Source organism: Microtus pennsylvanicus, chromosome 6 (genome assembly GCF_037038515.1).
Source record: "Microtus pennsylvanicus isolate mMicPen1 chromosome 6, mMicPen1.hap1, whole genome shotgun sequence".
Lineage (NCBI taxonomy): Eukaryota > Metazoa > Chordata > Mammalia > Rodentia > Cricetidae > Microtus > Microtus pennsylvanicus.
The window spans coordinates 27,929,556-27,953,772 of NC_134584.1; the positions used below are offsets into that span (position 1 = coordinate 27,929,556).

General features: G+C 41.4%; 1 protein-coding gene across 2 annotated transcripts in view; it reads right to left on the reverse strand.

The window, feature by feature from the left end:
• The window catches only part of Nadk2 (NAD kinase 2, mitochondrial), a 47,273-nt gene that overhangs the window by 10,533 nt on the left and 12,523 nt on the right, over positions 1-24,217 (reverse strand). For both annotated transcript variants that reach the window (XM_075975914.1, XM_075975913.1), the window contains exons 2-7: positions 17,115-17,203; positions 16,275-16,363; positions 14,187-14,268; positions 7,542-7,625; positions 5,863-5,999; positions 2,375-2,453 (exon numbers count right to left, since the gene is read on the reverse strand). In XM_075975914.1, the coding sequence (XP_075832029.1) occupies positions 2,375-2,453; positions 5,863-5,999; positions 7,542-7,625; positions 14,187-14,268; positions 16,275-16,363; positions 17,115-17,203 (560 nt within the window). The remainder of the gene's footprint in view (positions 1-2,374; positions 2,454-5,862; positions 6,000-7,541; positions 7,626-14,186; positions 14,269-16,274; positions 16,364-17,114; positions 17,204-24,217) is intronic.

Here is a 24,217-nt window from a genome sequence, read left to right on the forward strand (position 1 = left end):
CACAACTTATGTGCCCTTCTGGATCTCACTGCACTCACTGCTAACTACAGCTTCCCTCCTCGCGGGGCTGCCAGGAGAGCGTGAAGCAACAGGACATAATTTACACAGCATGACGGACGACAGACCATGTGCTCATGCTCCCTTTGCCTGAGGGTCTAGTCACAGTCTTTAAAATTAGCCCTAAAGCCTCCAGAATAGTTAGACCACGTTCATCAGCCTCAAACTGAAGCACTGATCTTACTCGAGACCTAAGGAGAGACACCAAAGAACAAAAGAGCAGCAGACACCACCCTGTGAGACTTCACTGATTGCCAGTCTGCCATCCGGGTCCAATTTCCCTCCTCCTCTACACTCGCTCTTCAGTAAATACAAAGTGCGTAGCCATAAAGGCAGCAGCTTGCTTCAGCTAGCCACACCTCTATAAAACAGAGTAAAGTAAGCTAAAAACGACTCCTGTAGTTAAACACAGACTCACAACTCTTTTCAACTCAATGGATGCTCTCTGGACCATCTCCTCCTCTCCTCCTCTCCTCCTCTTCTATACATCAAAACCTACTATCATCTCCACATTGTGTGAAATATCGCATGCAACATGAGACAAAAATTTCTGGACAGATAGCTCATATGCCTTAATATGTTAAAATAAATACATTTTATACTTAAGTAATAAATTTCCTGTGAATATTTTATTTCTTGAAAGAATATTCTAGAATTTTAAAAACTTACATTTTTACCAACCTCACCTTTTTCATACACATCTTTGTATCCCCAGTGACTTATACATGGTATACAATATGCATAAAATATATCTTTATTGCATAAATATTATAAACAAAATAACTACAGTAATCCAAGAATTATTCAAACAATTCTGCCTTATTAGTCATCATTTTAATGTAAACTGTATCGATAATATAATAAATCTATTTATGCACTGTTACTTGAAATGTGGATGTCAATTCTAGTTATGATGGATAGAACTTGCAATAAAAGAGAACTGGCAGGGGTCCACACATTATACCCAGGAATTCAACGATACGCTCTCAGAGAGTCATATGACTGCTGTAGTAGAAAGGACAAGAACTCACCTCTAGTTTCTGCACCAAATTTACACAATCACCAAACAGGAAAACCAAGCATAGCATACTACAGGGAAACTGATTTATTTCCTGGTGGTCATTTCATGCGAGTAACCAGGTATTTTCAAGGTGGGAGGAAAATGTTGGTGAGTAATAAAGTATATCTGACATGTTTACATTAAATTAATTTTAGCTAACAATAGTGGTAACTGTGTGTATGTGTGTGTGTGTTTCACACATGCTGGGAAAGCACTCCGTCCCTGAGATGTATCTCCAGCCTTTAATAAAGACATTAACCTTGAACCATCAATATACTTGCCTTAGGGTTACATGAAACATCAACAACTAAGTAGCACGATCAAAAAACGCCTTATCCGAAGTTTACAAGCAAACGTAGTACAGACATAAAATTGGGGGCATCTTGAAACCAACCAGCTCAGACTGGTCAGACGTATTAGTATCACAAATGACAAAAATGAGGTGAGGCTAAGGAGTAATTTTTAATTTTATAAGCAGAAAGCCACAACAGCAAAGTGCTGTGTGTGATTCATAACTGGATCCTGTACAAAAGGAAGCAATAAGCAAATCAGCCTTAAAAACACTAATAAGTGAAGATATTTTTCCTCCATTGCATATGTGTGTATGTTTATGAGTATGAAAGAGAAGGGGGGAGAAATGTATATGTAGTAAGAGGATTTGTATGTGTGTGGGAACGTGTGAAAGAGACATATGTGTGAGAGAGAGACGTGTGTGTGTGTGTGTGTGTGTGTGTGTGTGTGTGTGTGTGTGTGTGAGAAAGCGTATGTGTGAGAGATGTATGTATATGAGACATGTATATGAGAGAGGAGCGGGGAGATGGAGGTGGGAGAGAGCTGGGACAGGAATGGGTTTTCCCTGGGCTGCCCAAGCCAGGACCTCAAGCTCCTGAGCCTTAACAAGACTGTTAGAGGCTGCTGAGCAGCTGGAACATAGGAATGTGCTACTCCACTCAGTCTAAAAAAGAGAAATCTTCATGCAGACTACCTAAGAAACACACCGCCTGAAATGTGCGCCCAGGACCTCCCTCTCCTGAGCCTCCAGCGTCAGCACGGAACAGTGAGGACCCTGAGGAGGTGCTGAACGTCAAGTTTCACAGACTAGTAACAACATGTGTGCCAGGTCTGGAAATTCTATTAAATAATTTCTCCTACTTATATTATTACTTCTACAAGCCAGGTTGTAGAAATTAAATGAAAACATCAGAAGAAGTACTTAAACACTGAATTCCACATTCAAGATCACAAGCTTCAAGGTACCTGGATGACAGACTCTCCCCAATGAAGACTTCATTGAGTGCTCGCACTGGCAAAAGCTGAGGTCCTGACGCCTCGGATCCTGCAGGAAAGGGTGAGAGAGCCCAGACAGTTCTGTGAGTTTCAGAACAATGAGAACAAACAGTTCATCAAACTCCAGAGTTTAAGGTACCACATTTTTAACACGACTCACAAAGAACCTTAAATTGTTTGTAAGATAAGGCCTAGTCACCTAACCTATACCAACAAATCAAACCTCTGTCTAACTGTAATTCAATTTTCCTCTCCATACCATGGGTTTTTTGGAGTTTATTCACTTGTGTTTGTTTGAGACAGGGATCTCTTTTATACAGCTCTAGGTCTCCTGGGATTCACTTTGTAGCCCATACTGGCCTCAAACTCAATCCAGAGAGATCCAACTGCTTCTGACTCCCACAGGCTGTGAGAAAGACATATACTATTCGGCTTCCATATAAAACCTGTGCTTATTGAATTTCATTTCAAATTTTTTGTCAAGTAAATTAAAATTTCTTTAATCATATGCTTTTGTTTTTCATGCTATGACTACCAACTCTTAAGCAATTAAAAATATCCACTTATAATTTGCTTCTACATAAAGATATATGTTTATATAAAGATATATAGTGTATAGATAGATAGATAGATAGATAGATAGATAGATAGATAGATAGATAGATACAAAAGTATGAACTGTGCATCAGTTAACAATTTTCTATAAAACACAACCAATTACAAAGTCATAACTGACAGAAACAGACAACTGGTAAACTAACGGCGGAGATGGCTATCGTGCGCAGTTCTCTGTCATCGTATTCCAGACTATTTCCAGGTCCACCTGCACTAGGCACAACCCTCTAACTGCAAGGTGGTTAGAAGTAATGGGAAGGGAGGACTGACTGACTTTTAAAGCTTCCTTACAATCCTCCATGTTCTCTGGATTCTCCCTACAAAATACAAGAGGTCAAGTGGAAAACTCAGAGTCTTTAAAATATGGCAGGAGCTCTTAGAATATAGGAGAACCCTCGCTGCCTGACCACTCCTCATACTGTGAGAGGGTAGATCTGATGCTGTTTATCGAACTAATTCATGGCCCCAAATTAACTAATTAGGCCTTGCAAATAGTAATTATTAACTGACACAATTAAAACTTAAAAAGGAAAAACAAATCAACTCACCTTCCTCTTTGAAGGTGTACGGGTTATATATATATATATATATATATATATATATATATATATATATATATATATCTTGTAATAAGAAACCTAGGCAAGGATGGGTCACACTATGTAAGGCAAAAATGTCATTGGTTCAAAGTTGCATAATTTCTTCAAATCCAGAGATATAACGGTGTTCTCACTAGTGCTGCTCTAAATTGAAAAGCTAAATTATCAAATATATTTGTAATCTCAAACCTATTCCTATATTTAAAAACCCAAATGCAAGCACTTGGGAGGCAGAGGCAGGCGGATCTCTGTGAGTTCGAGACCAGCCTGGTCTACAAGAGCTAGTTCCAGGACAGGCTCCAAAACCACAGAGAAACCCTGTCTCGAAAAACAAAATAAAACAAAAAAAAAACCCAAATGCAAGTTTTCTAGGCAGTGTTTCCTGCTAACACGAGAACTTAAGTTAGACATCAAACACACATTGAGATAGCTCTCAATTTTCTTAGAAATACATCTATTAAAAATAAATTCTAATAAAAACACCCTCTAAAACAGTCCCTTGACACAGTAAATACCATGCTGTTAATCCTAACAGTGGCAGTTATAGAATTATAGCGACATCAGTGTCCAATGCTGCTACTGACAAACCTGAAACCACCCTGTCCCAGATCCTCGACACAGCCCTCTCGGCGCTCCCTCCCCTCCTGCAAACCCCACTCACACTCTGCCTATGCACAGGGTTTGGGGACTTACTATCACTGCTTATGCAAAAGATTCTTGAGTTCTTTCAATTCAGATTACTGCCTAAAATTTTGGGACATTTTCTTTGATTACTTTACTTTTGCCATTTTTTTTGTTGCTTCCCCAGCCCTACCTGCATCTGTTAGATGTTCATCCAGGACAGTAAGCTCCAACTTACATAGTGCAGGTAACTCGTGTCTAGGTCTGATCTCTGCATGGCATTTACATCTCTCAGCAGATGTAACTACTGGTGAATAGACGTGAATCACCATCTTTTGAAGATACCAATGTTTCATGGTGTGGTGTGCTTGCAAGTGTGTGGGTAGCTGGGGTGTGTGTTGTGTGTGCAGGTGCATCTGTGACTATTCATGTGGAGGCTCCAAGTCTGGCAGCGCAGTGTCTCCCTTGGTCTCGCTCCACTTCACTGACTGAGTGAGACCTCTCAACTGAAGCTGGAGCTCACTGATCCCGATAGTCTTGCTAAGTAAGCTTGTGCTAGGAACCTTGCCTCTACCTCTGAGTGCTGGGATCCGAGGAGTGTCACCCAGGTTCTGGAGATCCAAACATCATTCCTCACACATGAATGTGAGTCCTTCATCCACAGGACCATCTCTCCAGCCCAACAGAAGCTTCTTTTAGTGAAGGATAAAATAAAATTTCTACCTATAATAACCAAATCTTACCTAATAATTACTAGTTTCAAAACTAGTAATAGGAATTTATGTATACATAATTCCTCAAAATTTATAAGAGCAATTTATTTTTTTTTGAGGGACAGAGAATCTTTCCAGCATGATATGAACTCAGACCTTAGAAACACTAAAATAACAAAGTTATCCATCACTGGGACCCAGCAGAAAGGGCGTGCAGTGGTTAGGTGGTGTGGTTAAGATGCTATTTCTGAAATGTACACAGGAATTTTTAAAAAGAAAAGAATTTTTTATAACAGTCTGTGAATATTTCTTTTGTGATTTTTTGTACCACATAAGTTTTAAACTTTCTGAAAACAATAAGAAAATATGACAAAATAAAAATCCACAAAGTAAGGCAAAACTGACTATTCACTTTAACCCCCATACAGAACAGCTGCAAATTACCATCTTCCAGGATTCTCCTGAATCTACTTTACAGAAATCTCACAGCTGGACGAAGAAAGGTTTTAATCAACTACAATAAAATAAGTTAAATACAGAGAGTAAGAGCGTTAAGTACACACATAACTACAGAAACATATTTATGTAATCTCCCATAAATCAGCTCTTCAGTCTCTCCTGCTTTCTTCTGACTTGTCAAAGGTCTTACCCTAAGTGTCAACTGTCCTGCCGGGCAATAAATAATTCATTTCTCATCAACTAGCTTTCAAACCTGTCCTAGAGACAGTTCATCTTGAAACATGTTCTACTTCTCTGGATTCTAATTAGGACAACAACAAAAGTGTAAGGCCGCAAAAAGGACTTTCTTAAGAGTTACTAGTCGCACTAAAGGCAAATTACATGTAAATTATTGCTTCAAAAGCCTCAGACGTTAAATAGCGACCCCAAGGCTAACATCCAGTCCACCTACTTTCATCTTCAGTTCTTTCAATGTTGAAGGCTCTGCTGTGCTGATTCAAACTCAGCTGCTGTTCATGAAGGTCCACGGGAGTGGGGTTTATGCCAGTCCCCTCCAGATATAACCGGATACGCTGCCTCCACAACCACCTGAAAGCGAAGAAAGGGAAGTCAGAGTAAAATCAACTACACTGAAGTGAGGATAAGACATTACAATACCTCAGCCTACTCAGTTTGTGCAAGAGCAGCTAATCATAGGTTGAGCATGCTGGCGTATATATGTCTTTAACATCAGCACTGGGGAGGCAGAGGCAGGCAGAACTCTTGCATTCCAGGCCAGCCTAGTCTACAAGGCTGTTTCAGAACAGCAAGACCTACATAGTCAGATGCCACCAAAAGGGGAGAGGGGTTTATTATTCCATGAATAGATTACAGCACAAACTTCTGAAGTCGACAGGTCCCACTGAAAGGTGTGTGTACATTTACTTCTCTTTCCAGATGTTGGTAATGTCTACTAGGCTTATATAAAACCTACAAGGTAATCTAAATTAAAATCTTAATAATAAACTATTAAATCCTTAAGAGCTGGACATAAGCATGTGTTTGCTCAGCAAAACCTCTAACAGAAGGCAAACAGAACCCCACTAAGGTGAAATGTATTAGATGAACATTCATTAAAATTTCAAAATGGTGATTTTTTTTTTTTGGTTTTTCGAGACAGGGTTTCTCTGTGTCCTGTCCTGGAACTAGCTCTGTAGACCAGGCTGGTCTCAAACTCACAGAGATCCGCCTGCCTCTGCCTCCTGAGTGCTGGGATTAAAGGCGTGCGCCACCATCGCCCGCGGTGATTTTTTTTTTGGTTGTTTTTTGCTTGTTTGTTTTTCAAGACAGAGTTTCTCTGTGTAGCCCTGGCTGTCCTGGAACTCACTCTGTAGACCAAGCTGGCCTCGAACTCACAGAGATCCACCCGCCTCTGCCTCCCAAATGCTGGAATTAAAGGTGTGCGCCACCACTACCAGGCAATAGTGATTGTTTTTAAACAATAATAAGAAATTATGAAATGGCAAATAGGAGCTGCTTACTACATCTACAGACATAAATGAGAATTTATGAATTTTTGAAATCAGTAAAAGTGATTTCAAAAAAGAAAAAATATTTCAAAATGTGGGTCTCCCAAGCACTCCCACCCACTGATCAGCTCTTCAGCTCTGAGAAGTATGTTTTTAAAAATTCCATCCCACTTCCTTAAAAACACACTTCATAGATAAGACAAAGCTACTAGGAAGTACAGCCTGGTTGGATTAAACATACAAGCATCCATTCATTACCAGGTAAAAGTACAAATAAAACTGAACCTTCAATTTTCCAAACAGCTTCTCTCTTTCTACCAAATGCTAAGAACATGTATTAGTAATAAGACTTTAAAAAGCAGGGGCAAGCTCACTCTGGCTGAAGGAGTATGATCTTCATTTGCAATTGCAGACAAGCAACATTTGTCACGGCTGCTCTCCTCTGTTCTAACTGGACTAGAAGCTGGGAGAGATCTGGGACTGACTCTTTGCAGTTTTTATAGCTAATTCTTTAATGATGAAGCACCCCAGTTTATCTGCTTGTCCTTTTCTGAGCAGCAGCAGCAGCAGCAACAATACATATTGACTAAAGAATCAAATATGAAGAGTAAGAACTTCCTACCTGAACTCACCACGAGAGAACTTCTGTAAGGCTTCAGGGAAGGAATGTGTGTATCGGACAGGCAGACATAAGTGACCTTCAGACCTGGGGCGTCAAGGAATGTTCAGGCGTTATAAAGGGCAGAGGAAAATGGGTAGAGGAGAAAATTCAGAGCATTACTGAACACAAAAATCAGAGGCCATTTTTCTACATGTCAACCTTGTACTTCCATTTCTGCCACAAACTCTCGGTACCTTCAACAGCAACAACGAAGACTAAACAAATCATAGTTCACAAGCAGCTTTAAGAAAGCACGCCTTGTATCCCAGCACTCAGGAGGCAGAGGCGCAGAGGCAGGTGGATCTCTGTGTGTTTGAGGCCAGCTTGGTCTATAGAGCAAGTGCTAGAACAGGCTCCAGAGCTACACAGAAAAACCCTGTCTTGAAAAACAAAAACAAAAAGGAAGGAAGGAAGGAAGGAAGGAAGGAAGGAAGGAAGGAAGGAAGGAAGGAAGGAAGGAAGGAAGGAAGGAAGGAAGGGGAACTACACCCATGTCCCCACATTATAATGAAACTAAAAAGAATAGCAAAGTTCTGCTACCAATCACCCTGTCATCTTACCAGTGGTAGAGTGGGATCCTTGCCTCTTACCTCTAAATTACTTAACTATTAACTTCAGATAAGTCACTCTAGGGTTGTTTATTTCTAAAATTGTGATGAGCACCAACCACACAAGGTTACTGTAAAGAATCAAACTGTGAATGTGTAAAATCAAAAGGTGAAAGCATTTAGAACCACTTAAGCTATTCTTAAGCAAAAGCATTGAGAAAGCTTATCCCAATATAACCTTTCACTTACTCCAAACATATTATAGATGAAGTTACAGGAATTCACAGGTTGACGTGGAAGACAAATTAAAATGGTTACTTGCAGAGCTGGAGAGATGGCCCTGTAGTCAAGAGCAAGCACTGCTCGTGAGGACAGCAGGGGTTCAGTTCCCAGCACCCACACCACATGGCTCACCACCATCTATATTCTAGTTCCAGGGGACCTGACACCCTTTTCTGATTCTGACTGCCATGAACTCACAGACTATATCCCACACAGACACACATGCATAATTAAAATAAAATAAAATGTATAAAACAAAAATAACTGAAAATTACAAGATAGTAAGATTCCTTTTAACTACTTATACAACAATGACAAGATATCCAGAAATTTTCATTATTATCATTCCTGTGGTGTGCTAGTCTTGAAGGAATGGCTGAGAGGAGACCTCACCAAAAATACGTCTTGATAATAAACTAATATATTGTAAAATGTAAATTAATGAGCAGAAAAAAAGTACAGTTAAACAATTTATCCTTCTACAGAGGTCAATAACAGACAGGACCTCATTTTTTTAAATTGTTTATTATTGCTTGCTTATTTTGGAGACAGAGTATCACAGAGTGCTTACAAGTCTAGGTGCTGAAACTTTAAGCCTGGACCAATGATGGAGGAAGGTCATTGGTTAAATAAAGAAACTGCCTTGGCCCTAATAGGTTAAAATTTAGATAGGCAGAGTAAACAGAACAGAATGCTGGGAGGAAGAGGAAGTGATCTCAGATGCCATGCTCCCCTCTCCCGGGCAGACTTGATGAAGCTCCGACCAAGGATGGACGTAGGCTAGAATCTTCCCAGTAAGCACACCTTGGGGTGCTACACACATTATTAGAAATGGGCTAGTCCAGGTGCGAGAGTTAGCCGAGAAGAGGCTAGATATAATGGGCCAAGCAGTGTTTAAATGAATACAATTTGTGTGTTGTTATTTCTGGTGTAAAGCTAGCTGTGCGGGAGCTGGGCGGGACGAAAAGAGGCCCGCAGCTCCTACAACAGACCACTTGAACCACATCTGTCCTCTAGGCTTTTAAAATTCTTATATCCACTAATACTTTACATAATGTTTACTATATAAAAGGAAATAGGGTCATTTGACAGAAAACAGCTCCCTAGGTCAAGCATAGTCCCACAGAAGGCTACACTTCCTCATGACGTCATATATCTGATATCAGCTTGAGCTCCAGGTATCTGAAGGCCTGGCTTAGGCTACTAAATCCATTTTCCAGATTGCTTAAGGCTGACAAGCTGGAGCCAGCTACAAGCAGGAGGTCTCGGTTCCTTGGATGAAGCCTTTCTTCATAGGGGTAACTAGGCTGACCTCAGTATCCTGGTAGCTGACCAGTTAATGAGCAGTTCAACACAGAAGCTGCAATGCATCACTTAGAACATGGCTTAGAACTGTCGATGTCATCCCTGCCAGTCCTGACTGAAATGGAGAGCGGGATGGAAGCCGAGAGGGTGGGAATATCGGGATACTAATGAAGGCTGACTACTAAGGCATTCAAAGGCTATTTACCAGGCGCAGCAGAGTGAGTGTGGAAGACAGAAGAGACCAACTGAATGAAATTTTTAATTCTGATTGAGTCCATGAGAACAAGCCATCTTAAAGCCGATATTCCGACCCAAATGAAACCCTCAATGCCTGTAGCCCTAGATGACTTTTGACCTCATGACAAGGTATTATTAATACAGCTTTCTCTTCTCTCTATTTTCTATTTAGAACAATAGAGTTTTAAGAGTTGTTTTGTCTTCTTGCCTTCACAGGCAAATCTAAGGTCTCAAAATCTGACAGGTTTATGACTTAAATCCAGCTTTTTAAACAAAATACAATCCAGCCACAAAATTGCTCAAGTTCACAACCTCTTAACTTAATGATATAAAAATAGGCTACTAAGAATTTCTAAATCCCATATCCATCAACACTGAAGAGAATCAAAGGTTAATTGCTAGACTAATGATCTTGCTTTCTGAATCTCAGAGAACGTTAATTCTGGAAGGCTGAAGTCCCAGGCTTGCTCCTAAGATCCTTTAATTACTCTCATGCTTCAGCAGTTTCCTCAATGTTGTGTACAAAACTGCTAATTTCAGAGAACTTAAGGTCCTATACTCAAAAGAATTAGCCATGCAACAGCAGAGACAGGCGGAAGAGAACAGGAAGAGGTTATGTGTTGTCTGTGCAGGGAGCTGGGAGGCCGCTGAGGCCGCTGAGGCCTGACTAAGAACCACAGCAGTACATTTTGACACTCCATCTTGAGGGAATGGCCACGGGTAAGCCTGGCATAAGCACACTCTTGGCAGAATGTAAAAAGCATAAAAATAGCACAGGCCTTCTGGAGAACACTCACTCCTTCGAATCCTCCACTATCTCATATGTCAACCAAGCCTCTGACCAGAGCCAAAGCTCGCCTGGGTGAGTCTCCAACCAAGGTGTGAACAGATGCTCGTGTGGTTAGCGCTCACACTGAGCCTTTTGGGAAGATTCTGGGCTGCTCCTAAAAGTTCAAAACCACACATGCCTTTTTTTTCAACTGAAGACGATGTAGAGCCTGTGAACAGACGATAGATGAAACTGGGAGAGCAGACAAGAAACAGATGGCCAAAGAGCACGTATGTTAGCTCAGGGATTTGCAATGGATCCTGAAGGTCACAGGGGAATTGTACAAGATTTTAATTAAGGACTAACTATAATTAGACTTGCACTTTAGAAAAAGACCATAAATTGTGTGTAAAATGTTCCCCACAGGCTTCTATGTTTGAACACTTGGTTACTGAAGTATCTTTGACAACAGCCTATGACAGTCTGAGCTATGTTTAGTGGCAGTGAAAATCGTAAGAGATGGACTCAAGAGGTTCTAAACAAGGCCTGCAAATGATCAAGTCAGTGTCTCTGGTCACGAGCCCTGGGTCTAACTCAAGAGCTATGGGGAGTCGATGGCTTCTGGGAAAAGCAGAGTTAGTTTTCTATTAGTATGTGGCTCCTGGTGGGTCAGTCCACTGTATTGTGGAATATTTAACTATGTAAAGATATGTTACATGTGTTAATGCTGCATTTGTCTAAATATGTAAATATGTGTTATATCTGTTTATGCTGCAGAATATCACTAGCTGTGTAAAGGTGTGTTATATCTGCTTATGCTGCAGAATATCACTAACTGTGTAAAGGTGTGTTATATTTGTTTATGCTGCAGAATATCACTAACTGTGTAAAGGTGTGTTACATTTGTTACTGTGCCATTTGTTTAATTATGTAAAGATGTGCTGCATTTGTTTCGCCTGTCTAAGGCACCTGATTGGACTAATAAAAAGCTTGGCAGCCAATAGCGAGGCAGAAAAGGGGTAGGTGGGGCTGGTGGGCAGAGAATAAATAGGAGGGGGAATCTAGAGAGAAGAAGAGAGAAGAGATTGAGGGAAAAAGAGAGGGAGATGCCCAGAGACAGAAGACAGGCAGCTGACAGACAGACACAAGAAGCAGTGAAAGTAGAACATACAGAAAGACAGGTAAAAAGCCTTGAGGCAAAATGTAGGTGAAGAGAAACTGGATAATTTAAGTTATAAAAGATAGCAAGAAACAAGCATAAGCTAAGGCCGAGCATTCATAACTAATAAGAAGTATCCCTGTCATAATTTCGGAGCTGGCTGGTGGATCCAAAGAGAAAGCCTGTTACACCAGTAGATAGCCCCATACCCGAAAGTTTATGGGCAGCACAAATTGAATCAAATGAGTCAAAAAAAGAAAAAGTGAAGTTGTTGAGGGGGTGGGGATAGAGGTGAAAGTGGATCTGGAAGGAGTTAAGGAGAATATGATAAAAATTCACAGTATAAAATTTCAAAGAATTCATTTAAAAGTTTTTTGACAAAGGCAGAATTCCTAGAATTTATCAGCAGTTTGATCAAAGGATAAGGAAGTAGTCACAACTCCATCACAGGTAATGGTTCCATTTATCAAGAGAAAAGCAATGACCATTTGTAGACAAGCTGCTTTTTTAGTACATCTGACAAAAAGCCAATTTGAAAGAACAGCATGAAAAAAAAAGAATAAAAATAACAGGAAATTAGGACAGAAAATAGGACCAGCAGATAATGAAGCCTTGCAGTTCAGTGAAGGTGACCATCTGTGGACCATTTCCTAAGGTAAAGTATCTAAGTGCTAAAACTTAAAAAGAAAAATCCCAAAGAAAGGAAGGGTGAGTTGGCCATGCTCATCACAGTTAAGAACTAGACTTCCTCGGCGGGATGGGTGTCACTGTAAGGCTCCGAGACAGTGTGAAGCATCACTAAGGATTAGGACAAGAGCAGAGGATGTTCTAGACAATGAAAGACAAAAGGACCCAAAATACAATCTGTGAAAACAGCATTATAGAACAGTGACCAAAACCAAGTTCCTTTAATAATCACAAAGAAGAAATCACAGTGGTAGAAAGACAAGAAACCTGCAAATGCTACACTTAAACCCCCAATTCAGAGAGACAGAACCTACAGCGTCTGCTGGGTTCAGGATGGCACTGGTCTCTTACACAGTATCAGCAAACTTGTTGAGGACAAACTCAGAAAAGCCTCAATGGTTTAGAACTGGGAAGGGAGGACACAACCTATGTTTGGGGCTCAAGAGAAGCAAAAGAGAAGGAAGCAATAATTGAGCTGCAGAGCTGCAGCAAAGCCTGCGTGAGGCTGCAGAGCTGCAGCAAAGGCACAGCCCTGGGGGAGGGTGGCGCTGCAGGCTGAGAAGGATCACAGAGAAAAGGGAACCTGTGACAGAACAAGATCTCCTACCTTCATCTCCTCTGTGAACATAGGGAGGGCTTACGCAAGGGAGAACAGGATACAGAAGCACCCAAAGCAAGCAGATCTTCCTGAGTGGTGGAGTGGGGAAGAGGGGAGAAGAGAAGGCTAAGTCTAGAGATCTCGGTGAGTGGTTACGACTCTACATCAGAAGTGCCAGCAAGTCTCATACTTCTATGATTTTTTTTTCTGGGTGATTTTTCAAATCTAATATAGGAATAAAAAGGATGGCATGTGGATCTAGAATTGACAGAAAGATAATTACTTAAAAATATTTATGGAGCCATCAAAATGAATAAACTGAAAATAGAGGGGACCTGAGCACTGAATACTGAAGGGCAGACCTGTAAGGGGACAAGACCGATGCAAAGGAGAGCGAGTGTGCTCCTAGAAATGAGACTGTAGAGGTGGGAAATTCCAGACTAATTTTATACAGTCCAGGTATGGCCATGACTCTAGGTGGTTAGGATAAAGAAAAGAGTAAATATCAGTAAAGCTGAAAAAGAAAAAACTAAAGTTTGCAGACAAATGAAGCCAACGCAGAAACTCCCATACAGGCCGGGCAGTGGTGGTGTACGCCTTTAATCCCAGCACTAGAGAAGAATATAAAACAGAAGGAGACAGCTCTCAAGCTCAGTCTCAGTCTGAGGATTCGTGGTGGCAGGATCGCCTATTTCGGTCTGAGGTAGAGGTAAAAGCCAGGGGATGCCCACTTTGCTTTTCTGATCTTAAGATTGAACCCGAATATCTGTCTCTGATTTTTATTATCCATGTTACAACCAGGAACAAATATGCTTGCACTTAAACATCATGCACTATAGTAAAATCTTTGAAGCAACAGAGTCCCACATCATGACTACACAGAGAAAATGAATAATAGATTCAAAAGTTTAAGATTCATCAAAAATAGGCAACACACAAAACAAAGCAGAAATGGCTCTATGCAGAATATTTAAAAATTAGTCCTACAAACCAGTCACAAAATAAACATGTTCTTGCTTACCGTTCTGGATCAGTGTTGACCCCAATGACAGGTTTAAGTCTGTCCAAAACTTTACTCGCTGCCAGGAGCATTGTGCCATCACCTAACACAGAGTGTGAGACACAACCAGACTTGTCTTATAAAGCAGTTTCAGCATCATTTTTAAAACTAACAGTTTTAACAACCATGCCCTCCTAGCTGACTGACAAGGCTCCCCTCCACCTATTTCATCTTTGTACTGTGCTGCACCTGTTGTACCGTGCTGGGTCTGCTGCGCTGTGCTCTGCCCCTTACATTATGCTACGCCTGTTGCACTGTGCTGGGCCTGTTGTACTGGGATGAACCTGCTGTACTGGGCTGAGCCTACTGTACTGTGCCTGTTGTATTGTGCTGAGCCTGTTGCACCACGCTATGCTTGTTGCACTGTGCTAGGCCTATTATACTGTGCTATGCCTGTTATACTGTGCTGTGCCTGTTATATTATGTTATGCCTATTGTATGCCTGTTGTATTGTGCTACGCCTGTTGTATTGTGCTACGTCTGTTGTATTATACTGAGTCTGTTGTATTATGTTGAGTCTGCTGTACTATGTCTGTTGTACTGTGTCTACTGTACTGTGCTATGTCTGTTGTATTGTGCTGAGCCTATTGCACTGTTATGCCTGTTATAGTGTGCTGAGCTTGCTGTATTGTGCTTTGCATGTTATATTGTGCTATGGCTGTTGTATTGAGTCTGTTGTACTGTGCTGAGCCTATTTTTCTGGGCTACAACTGTTTTACTGTGCTGACCCTGTTGTTCTGTGCTATGCCTGTTGTATTATGCTATGGTTGTTGTACTGTGCTGAGCCTGTTTTTCTGTGTTATGCCTGCTGTATTACGCTATACCTGTTGTACTGTGTTATGCCTGTTGCACTGTGCTGAGCCTGTTGTACAGGACTGAACCTGTTGTACTGTGCTATGCCTGCTGTACTGACCCTGCTGTACTGTACTGACCCTGCTGTACTGTACTGACCCTGCTGTACTGTACTGACCCTGCTGTACTGTACTGACCCTGCTGTACTGACCCTGCTGTACTGTACTGACCCTGCTGTACTGACCCTGCTGTACTGTACTGACCCTGCTGTACTGTACTGACCCTGCTGTACTGTACTGACCCTGCTGTACTGTACTGACCCTGCTGTACTGACCCTGCTGTACTGTGCTATGCCTGCTGTACTGACCCTGTTGTACTGTGCTATGTCTGTTATATTTTGCTGATCCTGTTGTACTGTGTTATACCTAGTGTACTCTGCCTGTTGTACTGTGCTATGCCTGCTGTACTGACCCTGCTGTACTGTGCTATGTCTGTTATATTTTGCTGATCCTGTTGTACTGTGTTATACCTAGTGTACTCTGCCTGATGTATGGTGCTATGCCTGTTGTACTTAATGTGTCGGGCTCGTTGCACTGAATTAGGATTTCAACTGTGCCAAGACTGGCAAAAACAGAATTTATGTTAGAAGACTGTCCTGCAGGCTATGCTGCACGTTAGGGAGGCTGGGCGATTTCTCAGCTCAACAACATACTAAATGACAATCATTCCACCCAACTGGACATCATTACTCTAATCCCAAATATCTCCTTCCCTGAAATTTATGGTATTTTAGTGAAAACATATCCAACCATGGCCAACTTTAATATATTCTCTCCAACTACTTGATTTAAAGTTGGATAAAATGGTCACTAATAACAAAAATCAAAATAAGTACATGTTGGTGTCCTGGGGCCAAATGATGAAAACATCAATAAAATATCACAACTGGCTCTTTATTAAGACTGCCATAATTAAACCAAAATACATTTAACAAATTATCTTTTGAATCTTAAGGTAAGACACAGAGAACTTCACAGCACCAAGAACTATAAATTAACTAATATTAAGAAAAAATGCAACAACAAAAACCAAACCAAACAGAAAAGTGTCTCGCAGGACTTGAAGGAATCAAAACAGCTAAACTCCAGGTATCTGTCGCAGGACTTAAAGGAATAAAGAAAGCTAAAGACCAGGTACCTGGCGATAACACTCATGGAAAATCCCACATCCCAGCCCCTGATCTCACAGAGCAGTTACCTCCGGCCGCTATGACCGCGTCTGCCCATCGCACAGTCTCTTCGCTGTACTCCCTCCGCTTCACCAGACGAACCTCAATCCCTTCACCCCTAGGACAAGAAGTTGCACACGTTTTCCACTGGTGACATATCTAAGACAAGGACATTTTCTAAAAGGTAGATTATTACAAAAAAAAAAAAGAGGCAAAAACAGTAAAATCGTTGTTGTGGAAACAAATTTAGGTGTAGTCTGCAAAGTCAGCTTATATAGCCAGTGAGAAAACAAATTTTAAAATCACTAACTATAATACTGGTTGATCAGAATTTTACTTTCCTCTGTTTCTGATGCTTAAATTTAATGTAAAAATGTATTATACTCATTATGTAAAACTTATACATTCATTATAAAACCAAATAGCTATTGCCTGAATTTAACACCTATTCATCGAGTGGCAGAGACTGAAGTACTTGGCATGTCCTTAGGTTCCTCTTTCATAGTCACGCAAACTCAGTTGCAAATAGAAGATTCTAGAATGGTCATTTTTAGACACAGGGAATACATTCACGAACACCCATATCTACATTCTGTTCCAAGAAATAAACTTGACACACAGTGGAAGCCCACTGTGAGCGGTGCTTGCTGCAGAAATGACACTTTACTAGAAGACAGAGTTACTGAAAATATCTGAATTGAGTAAAATAAAAATGTACTTAGACAATGATAAAGTTGGGTCTTTTAACCTATGATTTCCTGGAAATGTGACAAACTTTACTAAAATTCTAACAATTAGCTACTAGTACAAAATAAAATCATAAATCCTGTCTATAAAATCCCATCTTAGACCCCATCCCACAGACTTACCGTAAACTATCAATTATATGTTCTACATTTTTGGTATGAATATGATGTCGTTCAAGTAGCCCACTGTAGCTCGAACCTTTCAATGCAAGCTATGAAAACAAAAGAAATGCTATTTTACATCAAATATTACATACAATACGATGTCATTTAAAAGCTCTATGTAAAATAAGAATTTTAAAGGCACATTTTAATAACTGCCTATGAAATTTGAGTTCAACTAAAGGCCAGATTTCAGAACATCATAATTTGATTTTAGTATCAAATACAGCATCAGCCCAACACTTCCAAAAGGCACATTCTATATGTTTCTTAAATGTCTTTACCAAATTACATGTGGCTATCTGAAGGCCAAAGACAAACTCTCACTGTGACAGGCAGCTGACCTTTGGTCCACTTGGGTTTGCTGCTCCTGTGTTTACATTTGGGTCCTATTAGGAATCTGCCCTGCATCATCTAAACAAAGGGCTGGGTAGGTCTCTGAGAAAAGGTAACCTTCAGATATTCAGAGCTGTGACCTTCCAGCATTATTCTTCCTAGCTGATTTGAGTAATATTTTATATTTATCTTACCATTAATACTCTAAAGAGATAGTCTAAAATATAAAATGTAAAGTATGTGTCTAATATAAAATCATAAATATATTACTGGCATTACTTACTAAATTGCAGAGTAAAACTAACTTCTAAAACCTAATTTAGTATGTATTTTACTTTCGGGAATGGCTAAGTTGGGGTCTCGGTGTGTAGCAGAGGATGGCCTCAAAGTGACTCTTTCTTCAGCCTCCCAAGCATTTGTTGGCAGTGAGTACCACCATGCCTGGTTTGTGTTTTACTTTTCAAAACAGAATACTTATTTATTTATTTATTTATTTATTTATTTATTTATTTATTTATTTATTTATTTATTTATTTTTATTTATTTTTTTATTAATTTATTAAAGATTTCTGCCTCCTCCCTGCCACCGCCTCCCATTTCCCTCCCCCTCCCCCAATCAAATCCCCCTCCCTCATCAGCCCAAAGAGCAATCAGGGTTCCCTGCCCTGTGGGAAGTCCAAGGACCTCCCACCTCCATCCAGGTCTAGTAAGGTGAGCATCCAAACTGCCTAGGCTCCCCCAAAGCCAGTACGTGCAGTAGAATCAAAACCCATTGCCATTGTTCTTGAGTTCTCAGTAGTCCTCATTGTCCTCTATGTTCAGCCAGTCCGGTTTTATCCCCTGATTTTTCAGACCCAGGCCAGCTGGCCTTGGTGAGTTCCCGATAGAACATCCCCATTGTCTCAGTGTGTGGGTGCACCCCTCGCGGTCCTGAGTTCCTTGCTCGTGCTCTCTCTCCTTCTGCTCCTGATTTGGACCTTGAGATTTCAGTCCGGTGCTCCAATGTGGGTCTCTGTCTCTGTCTCCTTTCACCGCTTGATGAAGGTTAATATTCAGGAGGATGCCTATATGTTTTTCTTTGGGCTCACCTTCTTATTTAGCTTCTCTAGGATCACGAATTATAAGCTCAATGTCCTTTATTTATGGCTAGAAACCAAATATGAGTGTGTACATTCCATGTTCCTCTTTTTGGGTCTGGATTACCTCACTCAGGATAGTGTTTTCTATTTCTGTCCATTTGCATGCAAAATTCAAGAAGTCATTGTTTTTTATTGCTGAGTAGTACTCTAATATGTATATATTCTACACTTTCTTCATCCATTCTTCCATTGAAGGGCATCTAGGTTGTTTCCAGGTTCTGGCAATTACAAACAATGCTGCTATGAACATAGTTGAGCATATACTTTTGTTGTGTGATAGGGCATCTCTTGGGTATATTCCCAAGGGTGGTATTGCTGGGTCCAGGGGTAGGTTGATCCCAAATTTCCTGAGAAACCGCCACACTGCTTTCCAAAGTGGTTGCACAAGTTTGCATTCCCACCAGCAATGGATGAACTTATTTATTTTTGACAACTGCATTTTGCTTTTGCAAGATTACAAATATAACACTAATGTAGATAGCATTTTTTAATAAAATAAAACCAAAATTTTTATCTTATTTCTTAAGAATGATTACTGCTAATATTCCCAGTATTTTCTTTACAAATACCTTCCCAGTCTTTTCTTTACAAATACTGGGTTAAGAGTTCTTTAACATATTTTTTTCCACTTCTACCATTTAAAGAGAACTGTATGGGTCCCAAAAGAAAGAGTGAAGGAAAACATTTGGTTATTATGAAAATTAATAAATGGACTCTAGGCCGGGCGGTGGTGGCGCACGCCTTTAATCCCAGCACTCAGGAGGCAGAGGCAGGTGACTCTTTGGGAGTTCGAGGCCAGCCTGGTCTACAAGAGCTAGTTCCGGGACAGGCACCAAAGCTACAGAGAAACCCTGTCTCGAAAAAAAATAAAAAATAAAAATAAATGGACTCTAAATTACATTAGACAGCCGTACAGTGTGCAGTAGAATCATTGAATTTAGGCCAAATCGGCAGTGAGCACAGTGGTAACCGAAAACCCTTCATTCGTCTTAACCAAATGAACACAATAAATTTGTTTCTAAGGACAAGTAGAGCATGCCCCTTTAGATTTCTGCCCGTCATTACTCAGACCTGAAACCTCTTATCAAACAACTTTCAAGGGCAATGAGCCAAACCGCCTGTCTTCTCCAGGACGCCCTGCTCCGTGACTTTAAAAGAAATCTGCATATTGATGTTAAGGATTCCCAACTGCTATCCCAAGCTCTGGAGAGTCTGGACTCAGCAGAAATTAGGCCATCTTTCTTTAGATGGCTAATAGGCATCTTTTTGTTTGTTTGTTTTTGAGGGGTTTTGTTGTTGGTGGTGGTTTTTTTGTTGTTAGTGGTGTTTTTTTATGGTTTTTCGAGACAGGGTTTCTCTGTAGCTTTGGGGCCTGTTCTGGAACTAGCTCTTGTAGACAGGCTGGCCTCGAACTCAGAGATCCGCCTTCCTCTGCCTCTGCCTTCTGAGTGCTGGGATTAAAGGTGTACGCTGCCACCACCTGGCCAGGCATCTGTTAATATTCAATACCAAGCCCTGCGTTTTCTACTCTAAGGATTCCCCGCCTACAGCTTAAGTCAAGGCTAGTCACACTTGAAACCACCTCTTCCCTTATCCCTATATCCAATTACTAGACCATCAACACACATCTCTGCGCTCATCACTACCACAATTTGGACAACTGCACACGCTTCTCTCCAGCTCCTGAGCCTACAGTCTATGCCCCTCACAGACAATGATCAACTAACTATGAGTACCCTGACAGCCCTCCCGCAGTGCTCTTCTTTGCACGGCTGGAATTCTCTCCATTCTGCAGCCCAAGTCCGACTGTCCTCAGGCTTTAAGTACAAGGACGGCCTAACCACTAACACATCAAGGCTCTGAGCATGCTTATGGCTCACAGATGCCAAACCAATTAGTCTTTTGGAATGGAGCCAATCACTCTATCTCAAAGTCTGTTAGTTCCCTCCACTGAATTTGCTCACCTAAAATTGCCGTGAGTGTATTTTTACATCCCCTTACTAGAATATAATTTACACAAGAGCGGCGACCTTCTCTTGTTCACCAGTGTACCCTCAGGACCTGGTTACTGGGTAAGTTATCTGTTGAGTGAATTCATTCATTTGTCCTTTCAGGTTTCGGCTTGGGGTGGGGAAACTGCTGGGGATGCATGTCTCAGAAAAGCATCAAGAGTGCATAAGCAGGTGCCAAGGACGACAGATTGAGTGACAGCCCGCCTACAGTGCTGGCTGTGCAGGTAATCTCTACCTGGTCAGGACTGAGGAGCGGCCAAGACATGGAGGAAACATATGATTCTGTTATAGTAACGCCATACACCATTTCACTTTAGGAGTCAACACTTCATAAAGTTAGAAATAAAGATTTTTAAAATGTAATGTGTGCGAGCATTTGAGTACCTGGCTACTGTTTATTTAAATATTAGTTGAGCTCAATCAAATTTATTAAATGGAGACTACAAACAGCCCAGGGTGAAGAAAAGCATTTTGAATGTACAATAAATCTTTCAGAATTTTTTCATCAAATTTATCATTTCTCACTTGCCAAAAATAAAACTTAAGGGTAGTTGATTCCTAGACTTCAATAGCCTGCCCAAATACTGTATCTTCTCTTCCAACTTTTGGTTGGACTATATGAATATACATCCTGGAACAAGAGACATAAACAGGCTAAGAGACTTCTGTTCTTACTTCCTTGTTCTCATTAAGCTGCCGGAAATTAAGCTAAAGATTAGCAATGGAGCAGAAATGTCTTTATCTCAAATTTCTCCTTGTGTAAACACTCTCTCTATGTTAGGGTCAACATTCACCTAGACAATGCAATTGCTGTAGTTCTTTAACACACTAGCTGTTAAAGAACTAGCTGGTGGGGTAGCTGGTGGGGTAGTTGGTGGAGTAGCTGGTGGGGTAGCTGGTGGGTGCTGGTGGGGTAGCTGGTGGGGTAGCTGGTGGGGCAGCTGGTGTGTGCTAGTGGGGTAGCTGGTGGGGTCACTGGTGAAACAGCTGGGCTCACTAACAAGGCCTAAGCAGATAAGTGGCAAAACATTGCAGCAAACACTTCTGAAACATCAAATAAAATATTCTGAACTACCATGTAAATAGCACTCACACTATTGTAGAACACAAATTGTGGTAGAAGGGACAACTAGACGCCTGAAAATAATGTGGCTTCAGACACCTAAAACCTCACCTTCATCAGAATATCAAGTACAAATGTATTCCTGTAAAAGGGTTACAATTAAAGAGTTAGATATTTGGAATACATTCTCAACTTTGCAAAGTTCCACATTACATATTCAGAATCATTATTTTTCAAAAATGCATGCATTATTTCCATTAAAGAAATAAATAAAATGATTATTCAACTTGGAAAGAGTAGAAGAATCTAAAAATAAATAAATCTATAGACAGAATATCTCATTATAAGTGATACAGTTTCTCCTACAAAAAAATCACCAAAACACAACACCTCTTCTCCCTCCGCTGTGCCTTCAGCACACACAGGAATGAAAGAACTGAAGCTGAGAACAGCTCCGCCACATCACACACATGCTTCAACTATGACATTTTCCAAATGGCCTTCTGCATTTTTACATTATTACTGATTTTTTAGCGTGGCTTATATTAAAATCATTACAATTACAAATTTTTAAAACTTGTTTTACCAGATAAGGTTATTATTTTGGACTCTTTAATTTCCGTGAAAGGTCAATACAGTGTTCTAACATATAAAATACACAATCTTGTAAGATAATGAAAGTTTGCTAAGTAAACTCACTAGACACAATTCAATCATCCTTTTACACACTTAACTAGGTGACTTGCTATTACTCAAAGTTGCCTGCAAAGTGTGTGCACCTTTCAGCAGCTGTAATATCAACTGTTCGCCTCTCGGGCTCAGGCCACAAGCACCAACTCTGGAAGGCTTGTTTGGCTGGAACGGACCAATTATGGATTCAACTGACTTTATCTCCCAGGAGCTCCCTTCCCTTCATCCCAGCTGCCTTGGCCAGTATTCATTTTGTTCATTCTATTTGTGTCTTCCCTACGGTTGGTATTGTCAAGGCTCTAGCTTCAGCTCTCTCCTCAGCTCTCCCGACATTTCCTGAGTAACCGCCAACCCCGCCAACTGTTCTCAGTTTCTCCCAAGAATGCATCAGAGACTGAAACCTGTCCCATCAGCTCTATCTTCTCTTGACTCATAGACTTCACTTTTCAAACGTCCTTAGCACCCCACCCAGTCCCAGTTCTCACCCCAAGATGTCTAAGGCTGCACGGTCCCATTCTCATGTGTACTCTGGGAGTCATACACCATTAATAAAGGCATTATTTCTTCAGGTAACTGAACAAACCCAGCTGCCACCCTCGGGTCTCTCACACTCTATCTCCACACTAGCCAGCTTACACACCGCTGAGCACACTTTCCTCAGATCATGTCACTTCCACACTGCCGTCCTCGGGTCTCTCACACTCTATCTCCACACTAGCTCACACACCGCTGAGCACACTCTCCTCAGGTCTCTCACTCTATCTCCACACTAGCTCACACACCGCTGAGCACACTCTCCTCAGATCTCTCACACTCTATCTCCACACTAGCTCACACACCGCTGAGCACACTCTCCTCAGGTCTCTCACACTCTATCTCCACACTAGCTCACACACCGCTGAGCACACTCTCCTCAGATCTCACACTATCTCCACACTAGCTCACACACCGCTGAGCACACTCTCCTCAGGTCTCTCACTATCTCCACACTAGCTCACACACCGCTGAGCACACTCTCCTCAGATCTCTCACACTCTATCTCCACACTAGCTCACACACCGCTGAGCACACTCTCCTCAGATCTCACACTATCTCCACACTAGCTCACACACCGCTGAGCACACTCTCCTCAGATCTCTCACTCTATCTCCACACTAGCTCACACACCGCTGAGCACACTCTCCTCAGGTCTCTCACACTCTGTGTCCACACTAGCTCACACACCGCTGAGCACACTCTCCTCAGGTCTCACTCTATCTCCACACTAGCTCACACACCGCTGAGCACACTCTCCTCAGGTCTCTCACTCTATCTCCACACTAGCTCACACACCGCTGAGCACACTCTCCTCAGATCTCACACTATCTCCACACTAGCTCACACACCGCTGAGCACACTCTCCTCAGGTCTCACACACTATCTCCACACTAGCTCACACACCGCTGAGCACACTCTCCTCGGGTCTCTCTCACTATCTCCACACTAGCTCACACACCGCTGAGCACACTCTCCTCAGGTCTCTCACACTATCTCCACACTAGCTCACACACCGCTGAGCACACTCTCCTCGGGTCTCTCTCACTATCTCCACACTAGCTCACACACCTGAGCACACTCTCCTCAGGTCTCTCACACTCTATCTCCACACTAGCTCACACACCGCTGAGCACACTCTCCTCAGGTCTCTCACACTCTATCTCCACACTAGCTCACACACCGCTGAGCACACTCTCCTCAGGTCTCTCACACTATCTCCACACTAGCTCACACACCGCTGAGCACACTCTCCTCAGGTCTCTCACACTCTGTGTCCACACTAGCTCA